The following is a 19681-nucleotide window of genomic DNA, read 5'->3' as shown; positions in this document are numbered from 1 at the left end:
TGGGTTAAACCCAGAGAGGGCTCCTGATATACCATCAAGCACAGGGAGGGCCCCTAACCTTAGTTAGCTCCAGTGTCAGCTCCAGCCCAAGAGCTCGCTCCAGTGTTGGCTCCAGCCCCAGAGCTCGCTCCTGTGTCTGCTTCAGGCCCTGAGTTTAAGGGTTTGCAGTAGGGATCCAGCCACGAGACTGCCATGGGCCCCAGAGTCTATCAGATCCGCAGTGGGCCCCCGAGTCTCCAGATCTGCCATGGCCGCCCGATTCTCTAGATCCGGTATGGTCATCCAAGCTTACTACTTCGCCATGGAGGCCTTCTGGGAGGGGGGAGTAATGTCACAGTTATGGACTTCTGTTCTCCATGTGGTACCCTCTCTCCATTGACACGTACTGTCTCACAACCCTAAGCATTATAAATAATATTTTCAAACATTAATTAGAAATATTACATACATTTTTGCCATTATTTGGGGAGGAAAAATATAGGTGGGTTCTTTTTAATTAGCAACACCAGCCATATTCATCGAAGTAGTTTACCATACTAGTGTAACCAATGTAACCAACCAAACCCACCAATCACAGCAGAAAGAGTTGTGCATACATTTTCACTCTTGGGGTATGATGTCAAATCACACATCAAACGGCCAAGACATATAAACACAGAATCAAGCATGATGTGCTCTTGAACCTGATGATAGCACGGATAGCACGGAAAGAGGTTGCAACAGCTGCTGCATCTATAAATATCTTCTAGTCATCTACTTTGGTAAGCTAAGAATATTTCTAAACTAAATTTGTATTATAAACCTGCATATTACTATTTATTACTATACTTTAAGTTAGTATGGATGAGAAAAGTATTAGCATTGCCAAAGAACTGACAACTAGTTGAAGACAGCATTCTTAAAAAAATAAAAAATAATAATAATAATAAAAATATTCCTGTTGTCACTCTATGTTTCTCTAGCTTTTGTTTTGGTCACAGATGGACAACCAGACATTCAGATACAGCATACTCTTAGTGGAAGGACTGAATATTACAACTCAATCCAGCTATTTCGCATTTGTCATCCTTTTGATGGCTTACATATTTATAATGGTATCTAACCTTTGGATTTTGATTCAGATCTCCGCAGAAAAAGGCTTACACCAGCCCATGTACATTATTTACTGCAACTTGCCACTCAAAGATGTTATAGGAACAACTGTTATTGTGCCTCGTTTGTTGAGGGATCTTGTAACAAACCCATCTGAACGTTACATCACATATGTGGAGTGTGTTTTTCAAGCTTTTTTTATACATATGAATGGGACAGCATGTCACACTATTCTAATGATTATGGCCTTCGACAGATATGTGGCCATATGCAATCCACTGCGTTACACTGCTGTAATGAGCAATAATTTGGTGGTTAAATTGTCAGCTGGAGCTTGGGGTACTGCATTAGTGATGGTGGGAATTTTGATCACCCTCAGTGTGCGCCTGTCTCACTGCAGATCTGTGATTCAAAACCACGTTTGCGATAATGCTTCACTATTTAAACTTTCTTGTGAAAATACAGTGATAAATAATGTATATGGATTAACTTTTACTGTTGTTTTATTAGTCTCTTCAATGGGAAGTGTAGTACTAACTTATCTCAGAATTGCAATTGTATGCTTAACCAGCAAGAACAAAGCAACAAACAAAAAAGCCATAAAAACATGCTGCACTCACTTGACACTTTACTCAGTTATGTTAGTCTCTGGATTTGTTGCAATTTTTCTCCACCGTTTTTCTGAATACTCTGACAATAGAAGAATAGCAAGTATAGTTTTCAGTGTGGTGCCACCAGGATTGAATCCCATAATATATGGTTTACAAGTCAAGGAAATTAGACAGAATTTGTTCAAGTTTTTAAGTTAATTCTATGTGATTTTTGATTTCATATTAACGAACAAAGAGATTTTTGTTGCAATTGGTGACTTCTGATGGTAAAAAAAATATTTATGTTAACATTTGAGCATTGCTTATGTTTATCTGCTTGTGTAAAATTAATTCCACTGAGAGAATGTCCAATATAGTTCAATATAATAATATAGCGAATATTATTCATATAGGGCAAAAAGCTTCATTAGCAAGTAGAAACTAATCCAAGGCTACTTAGACTGTATACATTTTATTAAACACATATTTACAGCTAAGTTGTTATTTGCAATATCTCAATGAAGAGTTTGAGGTATATTTAAAAAGCACTAGTAAAGTAGAAAATCAACAAATAACAGTACTGTAAAGCAAACAACAAATGTAGTTTAAGCTTTTCTATCTCTGCTACGTACATTGGGAACAAGAAAGGTGTAATTCAGTAACATGCAATTCTTTAGTTCAGCTTCTACACCATACTGCTAAAGAATGTATTAATTTATGATATAATCACAGTAATGACATAAGCAGCAACGTTGCATTTTAAATGGGAAATATATGACAATCTACATTTCTCTTACATTGTGAAACATAATTTGTGTGAATAACCTAAAACATAATTGGTATATGGTATATCAGCTCACATCTTTGCGATAAAAGTAATGGAACTGTGAAACAGTGTATGTGTAATAATTATAATTGTAACTTCTGAACAGGAATTTAAACGAGGAATTAAAAGTTTAACCCTACAAGTCTTTCAGTCAGACAAATTAATTAAATTAGATGACCACAGGCTTGGGAAGATTGTCAGGAAAAGACGATTCAAGAACTTCGGAGAGCTTCACAAGGAGTGGACTGAACTTCAACTTCATTTTATTTGTATAGCACATTTATACACAACTTTGTTGCCCAAAAAGCTTCACAGTGTAAAATAAAAACAGAATAAAACAAGAAATAGTTAAAAAGCCAAGCTAAACAGATAAGTCTTCAGCTGAGACCTTCCACCGATGGAGCTTGTCAAATATAAAGAGGGAGATTGTTCCACAGTTTTGGGCCTGTCACTGAGAAAGCACGATCCCCTTTTGACTTCTTTTTGGACTGAGGAAAAACTAGCAACAGTTGATTTGACGATCTTAAATACCTAACTGAAATGTAGGGCTCTATAAGATTGGAAATATAGTTTGGAGACAAATTATGTAAAGCTTTAAAAACAACCAGTAAAATCTTGAAATCAATCCTAAACGTGACTGGTAACCTGTGAAGAGAACGCAGCACCGGAGTGATGTGCTCTCTTTTTTTGGTGCCCGTCAGAAGTCTAGCTGCAGCATTCTGTACAAGCTGCAGACGTGACAGTTGTCGGTGGCTGATCCCTACATAGAGGGAGTTACAGTAGTCTAGTCACGAAGAAATAAATGCATGAACAACGGTCTCCAAGTCATTAAAACTAAGAAAAGGTTAAGCTTAGCAATAAATTTAAGATGATAAATGCATTTTCGCAGAGGTGAGCAATGTAGTCTAAGTTATTTCAAATACTATTTTAACATGTATAAGTAATGTAGTATTTCTCGTTTACTAAACACATCCTAGAAAAGCTGACTATCGGAATGGCATGTTTTAAGAGAAGAGACAAGAAATGGGCAAAAAAACTGGAGCAATTGAAAGATCCAGAAGCCACAATCTCTCCTTCCAATGCGACAACCAGCCCAGTGCCTCCCATGTCAACCCCTGGCTTTTCTCCGGCCAACCATCCCAGCACATCTACATTTACATTTAATCATTTAGCAGATACTTTTATCCAAAGTAACTTACAAATGAGAACAACAGAAGCAATCAGATCATCAAGAAAGCAACAACAACATTTTACAAGTGCCATGACAAGTCTCAGTTAGTCTAGTACAGAACACACAGCCAGGTTTTTTTTCTTTTTTTTTTCTTGATGGGAAGAATTGCAAGTATATATTTAAGTGTTGTGCCACCGGGATTGAATCCCATAATATATGTTATACAAGTCAAGGAAATAAGAGTTTGGGGAGAGTTTGAGGTATATTAAAAAAGCACTAGTAAAGTAGAAAAACAAAACAAATAACAAATAACAATATTGTAAAGCAAACAACAAATGTAGTTTAAGCATTTCTAATCTCTATGTACATGCATAGGGAACAAGAAAGGTGTTAGTAATTCAGGAACGTGTTACGACCAGCTCGTATCAAGCCGCAACACAAAAGAGGGATCAAGCAGAAACGTTTGAATCAAAAACAGGTTTTATTGAATTAAACATAATCAACCAATAATTATAAGTCTAAGGGTAAGGGAAAACAAAATCTTGATGCCGCATGTGTAAGAAAACCCAAATTTGAGAGTTTCCCCATAGAGTGCCTGTCCCTAATAAGGCACAGCACTCTTATATACTCTATATACTCTAGCTAATTATCAGTTAGCATAAGGAAAACCAATCAGGAGCTCTCACGAACTGGACCAATAGCATCAGGTGACTCAGGTTCATCCAAAAGGAAGTTCTCTAAAGAACCAAAAAAAATAAATAAAAAAAGTATGGATGCAAAACAATCATTTAAATGTGAATGGACAATAACTTTAATACTCTTCTCCATAAATCTCACTCCATTTTTCTCCTGAAATCCTGGGCCCTAGGACATCAGAAAGAAATAAAGGAGAAAGAAGATAGAGAGAGAAGAGATACCAGACACTACTGGGATAGCTTACATACGCGAGAGAGCATCAGCAATTCTGTTATACTTGCCACCTATTTGTTTAATCTGTAAATGGAAAGGTTGAAGAAAAAGGCTCCATCTCATTATTCTCTGATTCTTACCGTGCATTTGATCTCAGAAAGTCAACGGATAATGCTCAGTGTATGCTGTATTAGGACCACATACAGACTTCAAATAGACCTCGAAATGTTGAATGGCTAAAAATAAGGGCTAATGCTTATTTTTCCACCATAGAATAAACTTGCTGGTGATGATTGATTTTTTTAGAAAAATAACTGACTGGATGTTCAATTTCATTACAATCTTCTTGTAAGAGAACAGTGCCAGCACCATAAGCACTGGCATCAAATGGAAGAATAGAAAATGCTTCTCAAAATTAGGAGAAGCCAACAGCGGAGCATTTGCCAATAAAGATTTGGCATTCTCAAAGAAACACTGACATTGATCTGACCACTAAAAGGGTTTCTTAGGGCTTAACAAATTGGTTAGAGGGGCAACTTCACTTGCAAAATTATGACAAAACCCTCTGTAGTAACCCACCATCCCAAGAAATCGTCGTAACTCCCGATGGGTATCCGGTTTGGGAAAACTACAGATTGCAATTACTTTAGCATGAATCAGCTTCACACAACACCCTGCCAACCACCTTTCCTAAGTATGTCACAGTGGCCTTTCCAAAGTTGCACTTGGCAAGGTTGAAAGTTAAATTGCCTTTGGCTAGACAAAGAGCTCTCTAATTTGATCAAGATGTTCAGAACAAGAAGAACTATACAGAACAACATCATCCAGGTAAGCCTTGCAACCTATCATCCCAGACAGCACATGATTTATCAACCGCTGGAATGTAGCAGGAGCATTTTGGACCCCAAAAGGCATAACAGTGTACTGAAGGAACCTATCTGGTGTAACAAAAGCAGATAGTTTTATAGCACGAGATGTCAAAGGCGCTTGCCAATAACCTTTCAAGAGGTCAAATTTGCTAACGAATTGTGCAGAGCCAACAGGGTCCACACAGTCATCGATTCTTGGTAGAAGGTAACATTCAGGTTTTGTCAGAGAATTGAGCTTCTTGTAATCGATGCAAAAACTATACGTATTCGTATAAGGGTTACTTATTAAAATAAATGGGGAGCTCCAAGAAAGTTATGATCAAGTAAATAATCAACTTCTCTCTGAAGTAACTTCCTATTTCATAGGGTTGACATGATATGAATGTTGTTTCAGTGGCTGTTCAGTATCAACATCAATATCATGCTCAACGACAGAAGTTCGAGTAGGAACATCAGAAAAGACAGAGTGAAACAAGCTTACCAGCTCAATTATATCAGCCTTCTCTGACTGAGACAGGTGAGACAAATGGTGAACCAAGTTAACAAGAACTTCAGAATTATTCAACCGTCCTTCTACTTCTCCTCAAGAAGGACCTTTCATCTCTGCTAGATTGTCATCCATCTCTACAGATGTTTCTGAAAAACTTGGATCTGCAGTTTCAGTAGCTGTCACAACATCAACAGACAGAGAAGGAACAGGAGTCACATAAGATTTTAGTAAATTAACATGACACACCTGTATTTTCTTTCAATGATCGGGTGTATTTAACAAATAATTGTTCAGGAAACACTTCACAATCCTATAAGGTCCAGCAAACCTAGCCTGGAAAGGAGTAGTCAAAACAGGTAACAACATGAGTACTTGATCACCGGTTTGAAAACGTCTGGACTTTACTTTGCGATCAAATAACCTCTGCATCTTTCCCTGAGACTTGGTAACATGTAACGTATTCTAACACATTACAGTGAGTAAATATGCATGTCCAGCCAAATGTAGTCAAATGTGCAAAAGGGGTTGTAACAGCAACAATAGGCTGTAAAGGAGCTAATGGATCCTTTTGATTAGGCTTTCCTGTCATTTGACAAGTATTGCAGGATCATATATAGTTAATCACATCTCGCTTACACCTAGGCTAATAAAATTTCCTTAGGACTCTATCATAGTTCTTTCGTACCCCCATATGACCAGCCATGCCCTGATGTGATAGTTGTAGGAGGTCTTGACGGGACTTAAGTGGAACCACAATTTGGATCCTAGGATCGAGTGAAAAGTCAAAGCTTGTAGGTTGTTGTCTATAAAGCAATCCATCTTGAAGAAAATAGAAGGGAGATTACGTCTTGTTTTCTCCTTCACGAGCTAAGGAGAACAATTCTTGAAGAGTATCATCTGCCTGCTGTGCTTTGATAAGATCATCTCGAGTCACACTACAGAGCGGAGATAAAGAACCAGATATGTTCACAGGGTCATCACAGATACATGGACATTCTGACACGGAATCAGGCTTATCAGTCTTATGGTCATCAACAGCATGTGATGCATGCACAGGGATCACATCTTCCACATCCGTACACACAGTACTTACTTCTGTCTGAAAGGAATTTTCAGAAACAATAAAAGGTGTCACAAAGAATGTTTTCAGTTTCATCTGGCATTCTTTTCTTAGCCATTGCTCGAGTTATTGCACATGCAGGGTATAAATTTGAACATTGAGAAGATCCATCCAATGTCTCAAGAGCAGAAACCACTGTAGGTGGAACACCAGAATTTGACTTTTCCCCAAAATTTCCCCTGCCTTAATCATTGCAAAGTATGAAAGTGACAACTGAGATGGGAAGCATAGCACAAACTCCAACTAACTCCTCACCTGACATGAGTTTAGAATCAAGATGAATGCGTTGTAGAGGAACTTCCATGAATCCCATCTCAAGTCCTCTTACCAGTACATGTTTTCGTGTATCAGAATGTTCAGAAAAGGGCAAAAGTCCTTCCAACAAAAAGGATTGCCCCGCCCCAGTTTCTCGTAGGATGCGTACAGGCAGTCTTATTTGAGTTAGGCAAAGCCACGGCCCCTTCAGTGATGAGTTGGCAAAGTCAACACCATTTTTAACACTCTCCATCTCAGTAATATCTACCCATTCAATCGGTTTATTAAAATCGAGCAGGAGTATGATTCACATTCAATGTAGAAATTAAAGCGACAGGTTTATCACCTTTCTCTTTATTTTTGAGAGCAATACAGTCTGAAATTTTATATCCTGACGTCTTACAATAGAAACAAACCATCTCACCTTTCATACGTGTAACTGAAATATTAACAGCAAAATTTTACTACGTATTCTATCGTGAAACAATCTTTTTAGGTTTAATCGGAATGCTCAACTTATATCTGCTCGAATCATTGAAGTGAGCAAATTTGATGAGTAAGGACAAATTCATCTGCCATAAGAGCAGCATCTGACATTTTACTCACTATATGCTCATTTAGATCCATAGCAACAGCATTTGGAACACATTTTTTGAACTACTCTAAAAGAATCAGTTCTCTAAGCTGTTCCTTGGTGGTTACTTTTACCGAGGTACACCAGTGGTCAAACAAATTTTGGTTGCACTTTATTTTACAGTATGTCTACTTACATGTACTTATAGTGTACTTACAGTGTATTTACCTAAGACAGTTATGGTAATACAAGGTAACTAAATGGGGTAGGGTTAGGTTTAGGGGTAGGTTCAGGGTTAGTACCTAGTGTGATGTTCCCAGGGGCTGGTGTACTTTATTATTTTGTCCAGTAGGTGTCTCTGGGTAACACTTTTTGGGTCTCCAGGTTAATTGCTGTGTCACAGGTGTGGAGAATTGGTTGATTAACCATGCGGCTGATAAGATGCTGGTTTTCTCCCCATCGAGAGGGACAATTGGGCTTGGTCTCTGCTGGTCTCGCTGCTGGGTGGACATGCTGACTTTTCACTCTCTCCAGTCCAGGGCTTGATGTTGTTGTTCTTGTGTTTGTATAATTCTTTTTTCTTTACCTTAATTATAGTTATGTCTGTTTTTATTGATTAAATATTAAAAGTTTCAAATTTGATTATATGTTTGCCCTCCCCATTCATGTAGCTGCCCCTTGAGCCAAGGGGTTGTAACACTAGTTATTACATAGTTATTGTAATTACTATAATAAGTACATAGTATGTACATGGGGAACAGGACTGTAAAATAAAGTGCTACCCAAATTTTCTTTCTCTCTAGCAAACTCAAGATATGTACCGTTTTCAGCCCTAAAATGACTTCTAAATCTCTGGTGGTATGCTTCAGGTGCCAGTTCATAAGCCTGCAAAATAGCAGACTTAACAATTTCAAAATCACCATTTTATTCATAGTCAGCGCATAGTCAACACTGAATAAACTTCCTGGGCTCTTCCTACTAAAACACATTGCATCAGCAAGGTCCGTTATTCATTTGGCCATTTCAAAGACTCTGCAACACACTCAAAATGTTGGAAATACTTTTCTACTTCCTTCTCCACAAACAGCGGCACTAAACTAATGTTTTTGTAAATGTGACCCGTCACGGATACCAGTGACACAAGTCGGCAGCACAACTTTCGAGCAAAATGAGAAAGAAGCGTTTTTTTTTTTTTTCAAAATTGGTGATTTTCGTTTTTATTTTGCAGAATCTGTTAGTTGATATCACAAAGAAGCCTCTCCGTGTTTGAGATAGCAGTATTGGTATATTTAAAAGTGTACATTTTGAGGTTGAAATCAGGTTGTTTGTCGGAGATTCTAGCACGCAGTAGGGGCGTTTCATGTCTGTCTGTATTTCCATACTGGATAAGCCGGATCTTGTTTCTTTTGTTATTTTCCCCGCCCTCCGAGGGAAGCGTGGCTACTTAAGCCCCTTTCACACTGCCATTCCGGCAAATACAGGGGTAAAGTGTTCCTGTAATTGTTCCCTGGTCGCTAGATTTGGCACTTCCACACTGCCAGTGATGACCCGGTATATGTGCGTGCTTTCACACACAACCCTTGAAGATCCCGTAACGACACGTGACATCAGCGCGTGACGTGTAATGTACGAGTCGACAACGCTTGGCACGTTATACTTTAACTGATGCAAGCAAACAATCTCTGCGTCAGCGCGGAAAGTGAGGAACTAACTGATCTCTGCTTCATTACAGTTTGCACATATGTTTTCGTTGCGAATGTTGATCTTCCTTCAAAACAGCCGGTAAAAAAGTCGCGCGATAACGCGCGTCATCATTTCGATACGGAATTAGATCTGGCTTTTGTTCACACAGTGCTCGTTCCGGATCGATTACCGCAATGTTACTATGTCCCCGACCCGGGTTCGATTAGGTAATCAATTCCGGGACGTGGTTGCTTTCACACAGAAGGCGACCAGGCAATGTTACGGGAATATTGCGGGTCCGACGTGCAGTGTGAAAGGGGCTTTAGTATGCAGCGCTCTGGCCGGCTGTAGCTGATATCAAAATTCAGTGAAGATGTACACCGCAAAGATGAACGTAGACGAGCTGAACCGTGGCCGTTACACCGAAAATGTTTTGAAGTACTTCTTCGACAAGCCGGATGCTTATAAACAAGCGCTCACTGATTCTGATGACGATCTGAGCGACGATGAAAGTGGCATAATAAGACTGTAATATCCCTAATCTACAACTGAGCGAAGATGATGACGACGAAGAATGTATTGGACTGGCGTCAGACGAGTTGGATGATAACTTTTCCTACGTAACGTTTAACAAAAAATATTGGAAAAATATATATTTGGGATTCTTAGACCTTTCCAACAATATATAGTTTGTCAAGATTAGATTAGATTTAATTGTAATATAGTGAAGTAAATATAGGCGTCCCACAGAGGGGACAGGGTGACAGTTAACAGGTTAAAAAAAAGTCCTAATGCTACACAATGAAATCAATTCACCAAGTTTTATGTAGAAAACCAGCAAATAACAAATAAAATTAGCATCAATATGTACTTTTTGTTTACATAAACATTAAAATAATAACATTAAAAATGATGGCCACATTTGAAAGATTAAAGATTTTTTATAAAAAGATAAAACTCACATATTTCAGCCTCTAAATCATTTTTATAAAAGTCAAAAAAGATAAATTACTGACATTTACAATGCCCATTCTCCTTTATTATTAATAGTATGCGGTCCGATTTTTCCCGTTGTGTCTGTCGTTGCTATCACCTTTATTTATATAGTGCTTTAAACAAAATACATTGCGTCAAAGCACTGAACAACATTCATTTGGAAAATAGTGTCTCAATAATGCAAAATGATAGTTAAAGGCAGTTCATCATTGAATTCAGTTATGTCATCTCTGTTCAGTTGAAATAGTGTCTGTTTTTATTTGCAATCAAGTCAATGATAACACTGTAGATGAAGTGACCCCAACTAAGCAAGCCAGAGGCGACAGCGGCAAGGAACCGAAACTCCATCGGTGACAGAATGGAGAAAAAAACCTTGGGAGAAACCAGGCTCAGTTGTGGGGTCAGTTCTCCTCTGACCAGACGAAAACCAGTAGTTCAATTCCAGGCTGCAGCAAAGTCAGATTGTGCAGAAGAATCATCTGTTTCCTGTGGTCTTGTCCTGGTGCTCCTCTGAGACAAGGTCTTTACAGGGGATCTGTATCTGGGGCTCTAGTTGTCCTGGTCTCCACTGTCTTTCAGGGCAGTAGAGGTCCTTTCTAGGTGCTGATCCACCATCTGGTCTGGATACGTACTGGATCCGGGTGACTGCAGTGACCCTCTGATCTGGACACAGACTGGATCTCGTGGCCACGGTGACCTCGGAACAAGAGAGAAACAGACAAATATTAGCGTAGATGCCATTCTTCTAATGATAGAATGTTATGTTATGTGTATGCCAGGTTAAAGAGATGGGTCTTTAATCTAGATTTAAACTGCAAGAGTGTGTCTGCCTCCCGAACAATATTAGGTAGGTTATTCAAGAGTTTAGGCGCCAAATAGGAAAAGGAGCTCATTCAAATACTGAGGTGCTAAACCATTCAGGGCTTTATAAGTAATAAGCAATATTTTAAAATCTATACGATGTTTGATAGGGAGCCAGTGCAGTGTGGACAGGACCGGGCTAATATGGTCATACTTCCTGGTTCTAGTAAGAACTCTTGCTGCTGCATTGGACTAGCTGTAGTTTGTTTACCAAGCGTGCAGAACAACCACCCAATAAAGCATTACAATAGTCTAACCTTGAAGTCAAAAATGCATGGATTAACATTTCTGCATTTGACATTGAGAGCATAGGCCGTAATTTAGATATATTTTTGAGATGGAAAAATGCAGTTTTACAAATGCTGTTGCTATGCAGGGGGTATGGCTTATCTAAATTAGATGTAAATGAGCCCCATTGTCACTCGCAGCAGTGAGAACTGCACAATCTTTAAAGGCTATGTTCTGCTTTTTGAGCTTTTTTGAGTGCCTACCTTCAAAAGGCCACAACTTCTCCAAATATTGAATCTGCTTACTTTTAGATGGAAAAGCGGCTTAAAACTAGTATAACAAAATCGCTTTAGCAAGCAATCCAGTGTATCTTCTTCTTTGGAAAGCGTAAAATAATTTTACAGTGCATTTTCGCAGAGGTGAGCAATGTAGTCCAAGTTATTTGAAATACTATTTTGAACATGTATAAGTAAAATAGTATTTCTCGTTTACTAAACACATCCTAGAAAAGTCGGAATGGCATGTTTTAAGAGGAGAGACAAGAAATGGGCGAAAAACTGGAGCAAATGAAAGACCCAGAAGCCACAATCTCTCCTTCCATTGCGATGACCAGCCCAGTACTTCCCATGTCAACCCCTGGCTTTTCTCCGTCCAACCATCCCAGCACATCTACATTTACATTAACATTTAATCATTTAGCAGGCAGTTTTTTTTTATTTTTTATTATTCTATTAATTGAACTTTTACAATAACCAGATAAAGATATAGGAGAATCCTGAAAAAATGCATATACTTTTTTATACCCCTTCCCACCCCCTAGAAGAAAAAAAAGTAAATAACAATAATAAATTAAGATAAAAATTATAATAATAAAATAAATTAAAATGTAGCTAAACCAAATAGAACATAAAAAACACAATACCTACTGTAATACAAAGAATGTCAAGCATTATCACAAAAAATAATAACATCTTAATCCTTAATTTGGCATTCTAGAAGTACAGTTATATTCAGAAAAATAAATAATAAAGGGATTCCAGATCTCAGAAAACATACCAGTGTTACCCTTTAACGTATAACAATTTTTTTCCAAATGAATGAAACTCATGACATCTCTCAACCAGTCATCGAAAGATGGAGGGAGTTTTTGTTTCCTCAGCAGGAGAATGCTCCGTCTGGCTAATAATGACTTCTGACGAAAGTACAAAATGTGCTACCAACGGGCAAGGCTCAATCTGTTTCTTTGTCACTAAAGAAAAACAATTAAAGATCGATAGCCAAAAATAATTTAATGATGGACATGTCCAAAACATATGCATTAAAGCTGCGGTAGGTAACTTTTGACGCTCTAGCGGTTAATAAACAGAACTGCTTGCGTCTTGCGGAAGAACATCGTAGCCGGAACTACTTCTCTCTGTTTATATCTATGAAGAATCACAAAGGTTCTGGGTTACTCCGCCGCGGTACCTCCGAAGCAATCTAAAATAGTCTGAATATAAACATTTATTATAGGTGCACCCTAGTGATTCAGGACAAGCTAAAAACACGGTTTGGAAAATGGATTCATGGTGTACTCGCTTATTATATTATTTTTTCTACATTTTGAACACAAACACAGTTACGGACCGCAGCTCTGATTGGTTGTTTCTTACCGGGAGCGGATGAATTTCTGCAAATGGCAATAGGACCACTGGGAGGAGCCAGAGGAGCTTGATTTTTCATATTTTCTTTCATTCATATGTCTCATATTTTACTGTCAGGACATAATGACAGGTTTAATAAATATGTAAAAAATATATTTTCACAAAAGTTACCTACTGCAGCTTTAAGTCTGCCCGGGGCCTGATGGCAATGGTCACAGAGAGAATCAATACCAGGCTTGATTTTTGCCAATCTCACTTTTGTCCAGTAAATTCAATGAATAAATTTTAACTGGATAAGACTATGACGTGCACAAATAGAGGAGGTATGAGCACAGGACAGAATCTGGTTCCAAGTCTCATCATCAAATGTAAGACAAAGATCCGACTCCCATTATTGTTTACTAAAAGAGAGAGAGGAAGTGGAAATGGAGGAAATTAGCTTGTATAGCGTAGACAACACACCTCTTTTATTTATTTGCTGCCCAGTAGTAAAACAGGAAATTAAGAAGGACAAGCCCGCCTTCAAGCTTTGGTTTCTGAAGTATTTCTCTAGGAATTCTGGCTGGTCCTTTTTTCCAAATAAAATATGAGATATTTTGATTTAGAGTCTTAAAGAAAGATTTGGGTATAAAAATTGGGACACACTGAAATAAATACAGAAATCTAAGTAAAACGTCCATTTTCACTGAACTCATGTGGAAGATTTTTAGTAGTAAGGTTTTAATTAATCAAGTAGATAATCAATGTGAATCTAGCCATTTTTTGCTTTAAGTTATTATTCTATTAAAATCTAATAGAATGTTGCCTACGCCCTGGAATGTACCAAACTGATAAGAAACACAGGGTCAGATATACATTGAGGGCCTGCGTAAAGCAAGCAGAAGGCCTCTCCTCTAGGGATGTATGAAATGTGTAGACTAAAGATAAAGTTGTTGACTATGTGGAACCGCCCCATATAAATGTATAAAAGGAAAAACCAAATAGGATACGAGAGATCTTCTTGCGAGGAGCTCTCGACTTTGTTTTGCGCAAAATAAAGTCTTTTCTTCTGAGAGAAAAATCCCTGACTGAGTTCGATTCTTTGGAGAACCGGCAAAATACACCACATATTTGGCACCCCAGATGGGACTGGAAAGGAGCAGAGTGGACGACTGCTTTTGAGCTGACTGATGAGCAACACACACACATAGTGGTGGCCACCATAGAATAAGGTAAGCATTTTTGCTTATATAATTAGTGTGTGTTGTTGACTGGTCAGTTCTGAGTGGTAAGGACACTTAAAATCTGCTCTTCCAAATTTAGAAAAATAATAGGATATCTAAATTGAAAAAGGGGTTTTACTCCAGAAGAAATAACTGCATGCACATATTTGGGTTATTAATAGGAAAGCCTTGGAAGGTAACCTTGATTTAAAACAAAAATGGTGTAGGCAGAAAGACATTGCATGCTGTGGGTCTGTGTTTATTGGATAGCTGTGACCTAGGAAAGGGCAGTGATAAACGGATAAGCAGATTAGTTAAGGAATCGCGAGGAAAAGTCCCACGGATACCGCTTTGAGAATGTATAAGTGAAATTCTCGAAGGACAGAAATAGGTGGGCCCTTAAGGAGCTCTAGGTGAGCTGTGTTTTGTTGTGTGGATGTATTTGTGTCCGGACGAAATGAATGTGTGAACAAATAAATTCTGTGTTGGGTGGGTAAAAGTTGCGCACCATTCTTGGACTGTCACTTCAGGGTGGCTGGGTGGAGTTGGACGCAACGGATATCCACTTGAGAGGGATTAATGTATGACAAGCCTTGATAATAAAAGGATAATTAATGACTGATTATCCCTTAGATAAAGGGGAAAAGTATGCGAGAATAAGCACTCTGGCTCAATAAAGAGTGCAGAAAGTGTGAATGAGTTGAGGAAAATAGTATCAATAAAGTTTGAACCGAGATCTATAATGGATTTTTGCATTTTGGATGTCTGTGTGAAAGGGGGAAAAATTTCTGAGCCCAGTGCAGTGGGAGTGAGAGCAAGGGAGGAAGTTTCCACATTAAAGTTTTAATACATGGGTGGACAAAAAAGGAAAGAGAAGTAAAAATAAAAATAAGAATTATTGTTAGAAATAGTTATCTAAAAAGTGATAATAGAGTAAATAAAATAGACAGTTAAATAATAATAAAAATTAAAAAAGTGTAAACGCATGAGACAATAAAAAACTAAATTCAAAAAGGTATGATACATAATAAAGAATAAAAAGTAGGGGGAAATGGTTAAAAAATAGTTAAATTCAGTGAGAGGAAAAGAAGAGATTGTAACCAAGTTACTATATAAAACTAAAAAGTTGATTTTTGGTGGTAATAATATAAATAAAGATATGACAGCCACACCAGTGGAAATCATTGGATTAAAAAATCCACTGTGTAAAGAGCAAATAAACAAAATCTCAAAAAAATGGCAGAAGAGAACCAAAAATATGACGACAAAATGGCCAAAGGAAGGGACATTTGATGTAGCATTGTGTGAGGAAATGGAAACTCTGATAAAAAACTATAAAATTAAAAGCATCAATATGAAAAAAGAAAAAAGAGAAACAAAAAGGGAAAAAGAGAAAGAAGTACTTGCGCTGTTTAAAAAAGAAGGTGAAGATATGTTGAAGAGTATAAAACAGGCTAGGAAAGTCCTGAAGGAGGCAGAGAAAGATAACATGAGAAAAGAAAAGATATATGCAGAGCCCCCTCCTTATCTGCCTTTAGCATGGAGGTAACAGGAGAACTAGAGTTAGAAGGGCAGTTAGACATGGATGAGGAAAATAAGCCAGCTGTGAAAACACAGAGGCAACCCAGAAAGGATAAGTGCAGAGCCCTAAAACAATAAAGTTAACTGTATGAAGGTTGTTTTAGAGAAAAATAAATACAAATGTTCCAAGAAATGGACAAATATAGAGATGGCAGATATGGTGGAATATAGAAATAATAATAAATTAATTAAAATAAGATATGCATTTATTATTTAATAACTTATATTAATAGATTAATTAATTTAAAAGATGCACGTGCTTAAAACTTTATATCTAATATGTGAAGACATCTAAAATGTATATCTTGTTATCCCTGGGACACAGTATGAAAGTTAATCCATTACAGAGTTTCAGAGATTGGGCTTGTTTAAATGTAAAAAATAAAATAAATAACTTGTGCAATGTGGAATGAAAGCAAGATTGGGTGACCAAGTTAATAGACATTTTGATACAAAAGCCATAGGCATTTTACAATAGGAAGGGAACTAGTTGCTTAAATAATTAAATTTAATTATTTTATTTACAATAATAGGAATTATTTTATGTTGGTTAGGAAACATTAATTCACCAATACCAGATTATTCTGAATCATGTATGCAAATATAGAAGAAAAATGATGATTGAAGTCTTTATTTTACCATACGCATGTCATGCTGTTATGAAAGGGATTATTTTATTTTATTGCAGTATACTTAGATAATAAAGGTAGCTGATTTCTGCATTTTGCAAAGAAGAAAAAATGCTTGCTATTTTTCTGCAATGAAGAACTTGCTTTACTAACAAAGAATAAGAGAACTGCTGTTTTCAACCAGATGATTTTGTTTTTATTAAGGGACCACTGAAAGAGGAGGATTAAAAGTATATAAAATTTGAAAAAGAGCTGACTGCTCAGAAACAATTTGGTCAGAAGTTACATAGGTACATTTGATTAATGCAGTCTCTGAGTGTTAAACTTTCAGATGATTTCTGGAACAGTGCCTTGACAAAGGAAAGCAATGAACTGGAGAAGTGGCAAAGCAGCAAACACAGCAGCAGAGAGAAGAAGAGGGAGGGGCTAATGGACGCTATACCCTCCTGAAAGAGAAGAACACACTTCAGAAAGGAGAAAGACTGAATTTAAGCAGGAAAAGGTGAATCTTTCACTTGAGACTTTTCCTGAGGGTGAAAAGAACATTATGAAATGCCAAACTCTGGCAGAAAGCAACCAGAAGCGAAGCAGAGGAACAACAGAGACCGTACGCCACAACATCAAGTCTTTGAGTGCCATCACAGACTGATGACCCAGTACAACAGCCCAGGCTGATGATGTCACCAGAAGGACTTCCATGCCTTCAGTGCACAGGTCCTGCATATTCAATGAACACTATAGAGACTGCTTCAAATGTTAATTATTTTATTTCATTATCTTATTTACTATGTTTTAATCTTGATTATTCACTGGTCTCACAGCATTTCTTTAAATTCCGTGTTTTAACTAACTCTCTCAATCTGCTTTTCAATAGGTTCCAGTCCAATCTTATATTTTAAAGAAAAAAAATATATATATATTCTGACAGACAGAAGTGAGTACTTGACTCACCGATCAGATAAACATGGAGCTGGATTTGGCATAGTAGGGCTGTTTCATTAAACAACTAGGGGAAAATGCATAACTGAATACTTGACAACAATGCTGAGCGCTTTGGGAAAAGAGAATAAATAAATAAATAAAAAAGAAAAAAAGGGTATCTTGATGAACAATAGAAAAAATATATATGGTTGAAAAAATAGAAATATTGGTCACTCAATTTTGTTTAAAGGTAATTTTCTAAGGTAAAACTGAATAAAATAATATTGAATAAAAAATTATTCCAAAGATCCAAAATCATGAAATCACATATACTGTCATCACTGGGGATAACAAGATGGAAATGTTGATGACCATGGATCCAAGATTTACAGAGATCTCCAATCCTCTTCTCAGAGTCGCTCATGAGCAATAACAAAAAATTATTTGACTAAACTTTAAATTAGACAAACACATGACATTTGAGAAATGATAATTGGCTCTCTCAAATGCCCAATGCCTAGGCCTAATATTCTTAACAAATTCATCTATGAGATTTTGAAAAAAGGAGAAGAAAATAAAAGTTTGTGGCAAAAAAAAAAAAAAAAAAAAAAAAAAAAAAGGGGGAGTGAAAGTGTGTGAAAGTGTGTGAAAAAGTATGAATGATGGTGTTGTATGGCATGAAAGAGAGTGTCTGACGAGACACTGAGGCAATTCAATCAATTTGCCCAAACAGCTGTATACAAATATGAATGTGGGCCCACAGGGCAAACTTATGCCCAGAAAAATAATGACCATGGATGAATTTGGTTAAGTTTCCTGGTCAGTACCTAGGTCTTTGTTGTGGCAGAAAGAAAAACAGTGCCACACATGCGCAGCGTATAACATGGGAAGGCAGAGCAGAGCAAAGCAAGCTTGCTCTGTATACCCAACATTTAACTTTCTTTTCAGCATATCATGATGGAGCTGATTGTGTCAAAAGGATGAAATATTGTCTTTCTGACTGTTAAAATAAATACAGTGGGTTGAGTGTTTTCCAGATCAAAAGGCCTATGCTACTGAGCAACATAGGCTTAGATAAATTATCCATTAAATCTAGTGGAACTCAGTTTACAAAACAAAGAGATAACTAAATAAGCAAATTGTTGAGAATAAATTGAAATGAATTAAAAAATAGTAAAGACAGCACTGGAATTGTAAATTGAAATTGAAAACTCAAAAAGGGGCCAGGACAGCCCTCAACCCACATTACATTTCCACGGGTCACACCAAGAAGGACGACTAGCAAGATCAGCATGCTTGATAACACTAACAAAAAATTCTTAAGTTTTCCATTTACAGGTGACAGCAGTTCCAGTAAGACCAAGGAATGCTTCGCTCCATCAAAGAGAACCAGTGAGGGTGCAGAAATGATCTCGAGAGCCTTGCATGAATCAGAAAAATGGTTACAGAGTGACACCTGAGTTCACATCTCTATCCTTAAAATACCCCAACCAGATTCAACAACTCCACACAGCATGAAGTGAGGGATGAAGGGCGTGCTAGTAACGACCCACCCTTGCCAACGAGGGAAAGACCATCGCAACGACTCGCAAAGAGTCTCCCTGGTGAAGATGGAATGAGAGAATGATGGGACTGCTACTGAGATCAAAATACGTGGGTGCAGATATGAGCCAACAAATAGAAAAGAAAAAGTGGAAAAAGAATGTCAAGTAATGGTAGATGAAGAATTTGAAGGATATGAGAAGGGAAATATGGATGTAGGAAGGATAGAAGGGAGAATAGAGCAATTGGATGCAACAAATAGAATGAAAGGAGCAAAATAGAAAAGCTCAAGAATTGTGAGTTGAAGAAGGAAAAGTATGTGTTATGTTTGGGGGACAATGCTGTATTTATATACCAAATAATACTGCTCAAGAAGGAGCATTTAATGAAGTACTGATCAAATTGAAAAGGCTAAGAATGGTAGATAAAGAAACTGTTGGAAAAGATAATAAAATGTAAGACTGGTTTGATTTACAGTTAGGAGCATGGGGAGCATAGT

General features: G+C 37.4%; 1 protein-coding gene across 1 annotated transcript; it reads left to right on the top strand.

The window, feature by feature from the left end:
• Positions 1-980: 980 nt before the first annotated feature.
• LOC127941383 (olfactory receptor 7C1-like) lies at positions 981-11454 on the top strand. The gene is made up of 2 exons (XM_052536386.1): positions 981-1888; positions 11427-11454. The coding sequence occupies exons 1-2, from the start codon at positions 981-983 to the stop codon at positions 11452-11454; spliced, it is 936 nt and encodes a 311-aa protein (XP_052392346.1).
• The last annotated feature ends 8227 nt before the right edge of the window (positions 11455-19681 follow it).

The sequence above is a fragment of the Carassius gibelio genome, chromosome A21, assembly GCF_023724105.1.
Source record: "Carassius gibelio isolate Cgi1373 ecotype wild population from Czech Republic chromosome A21, carGib1.2-hapl.c, whole genome shotgun sequence".
NCBI classification, from domain to species: Eukaryota; Metazoa; Chordata; class Actinopteri; order Cypriniformes; family Cyprinidae; genus Carassius; species Carassius gibelio.
This window is presented reverse-complemented; position numbering and strand designations above follow the sequence as displayed.

What these genes read in the sequence shown, in the direction of transcription:
- LOC127941383 (XM_052536386.1), top strand. Translation starts at nt 981, where the DNA reads ATGGACAACCAGACATTCAGATACAGCATACTCTTAGTGGAAGGACTG. An exon ending in ATTAGACAGAATTTGTTCAA is followed by an intron (nt 1,889 to 11,426) that starts GTTTTTAAGTTA and finishes AATATTAGGTAG; the next exon opens with GTTATTCAAGAGTTTAGGCG.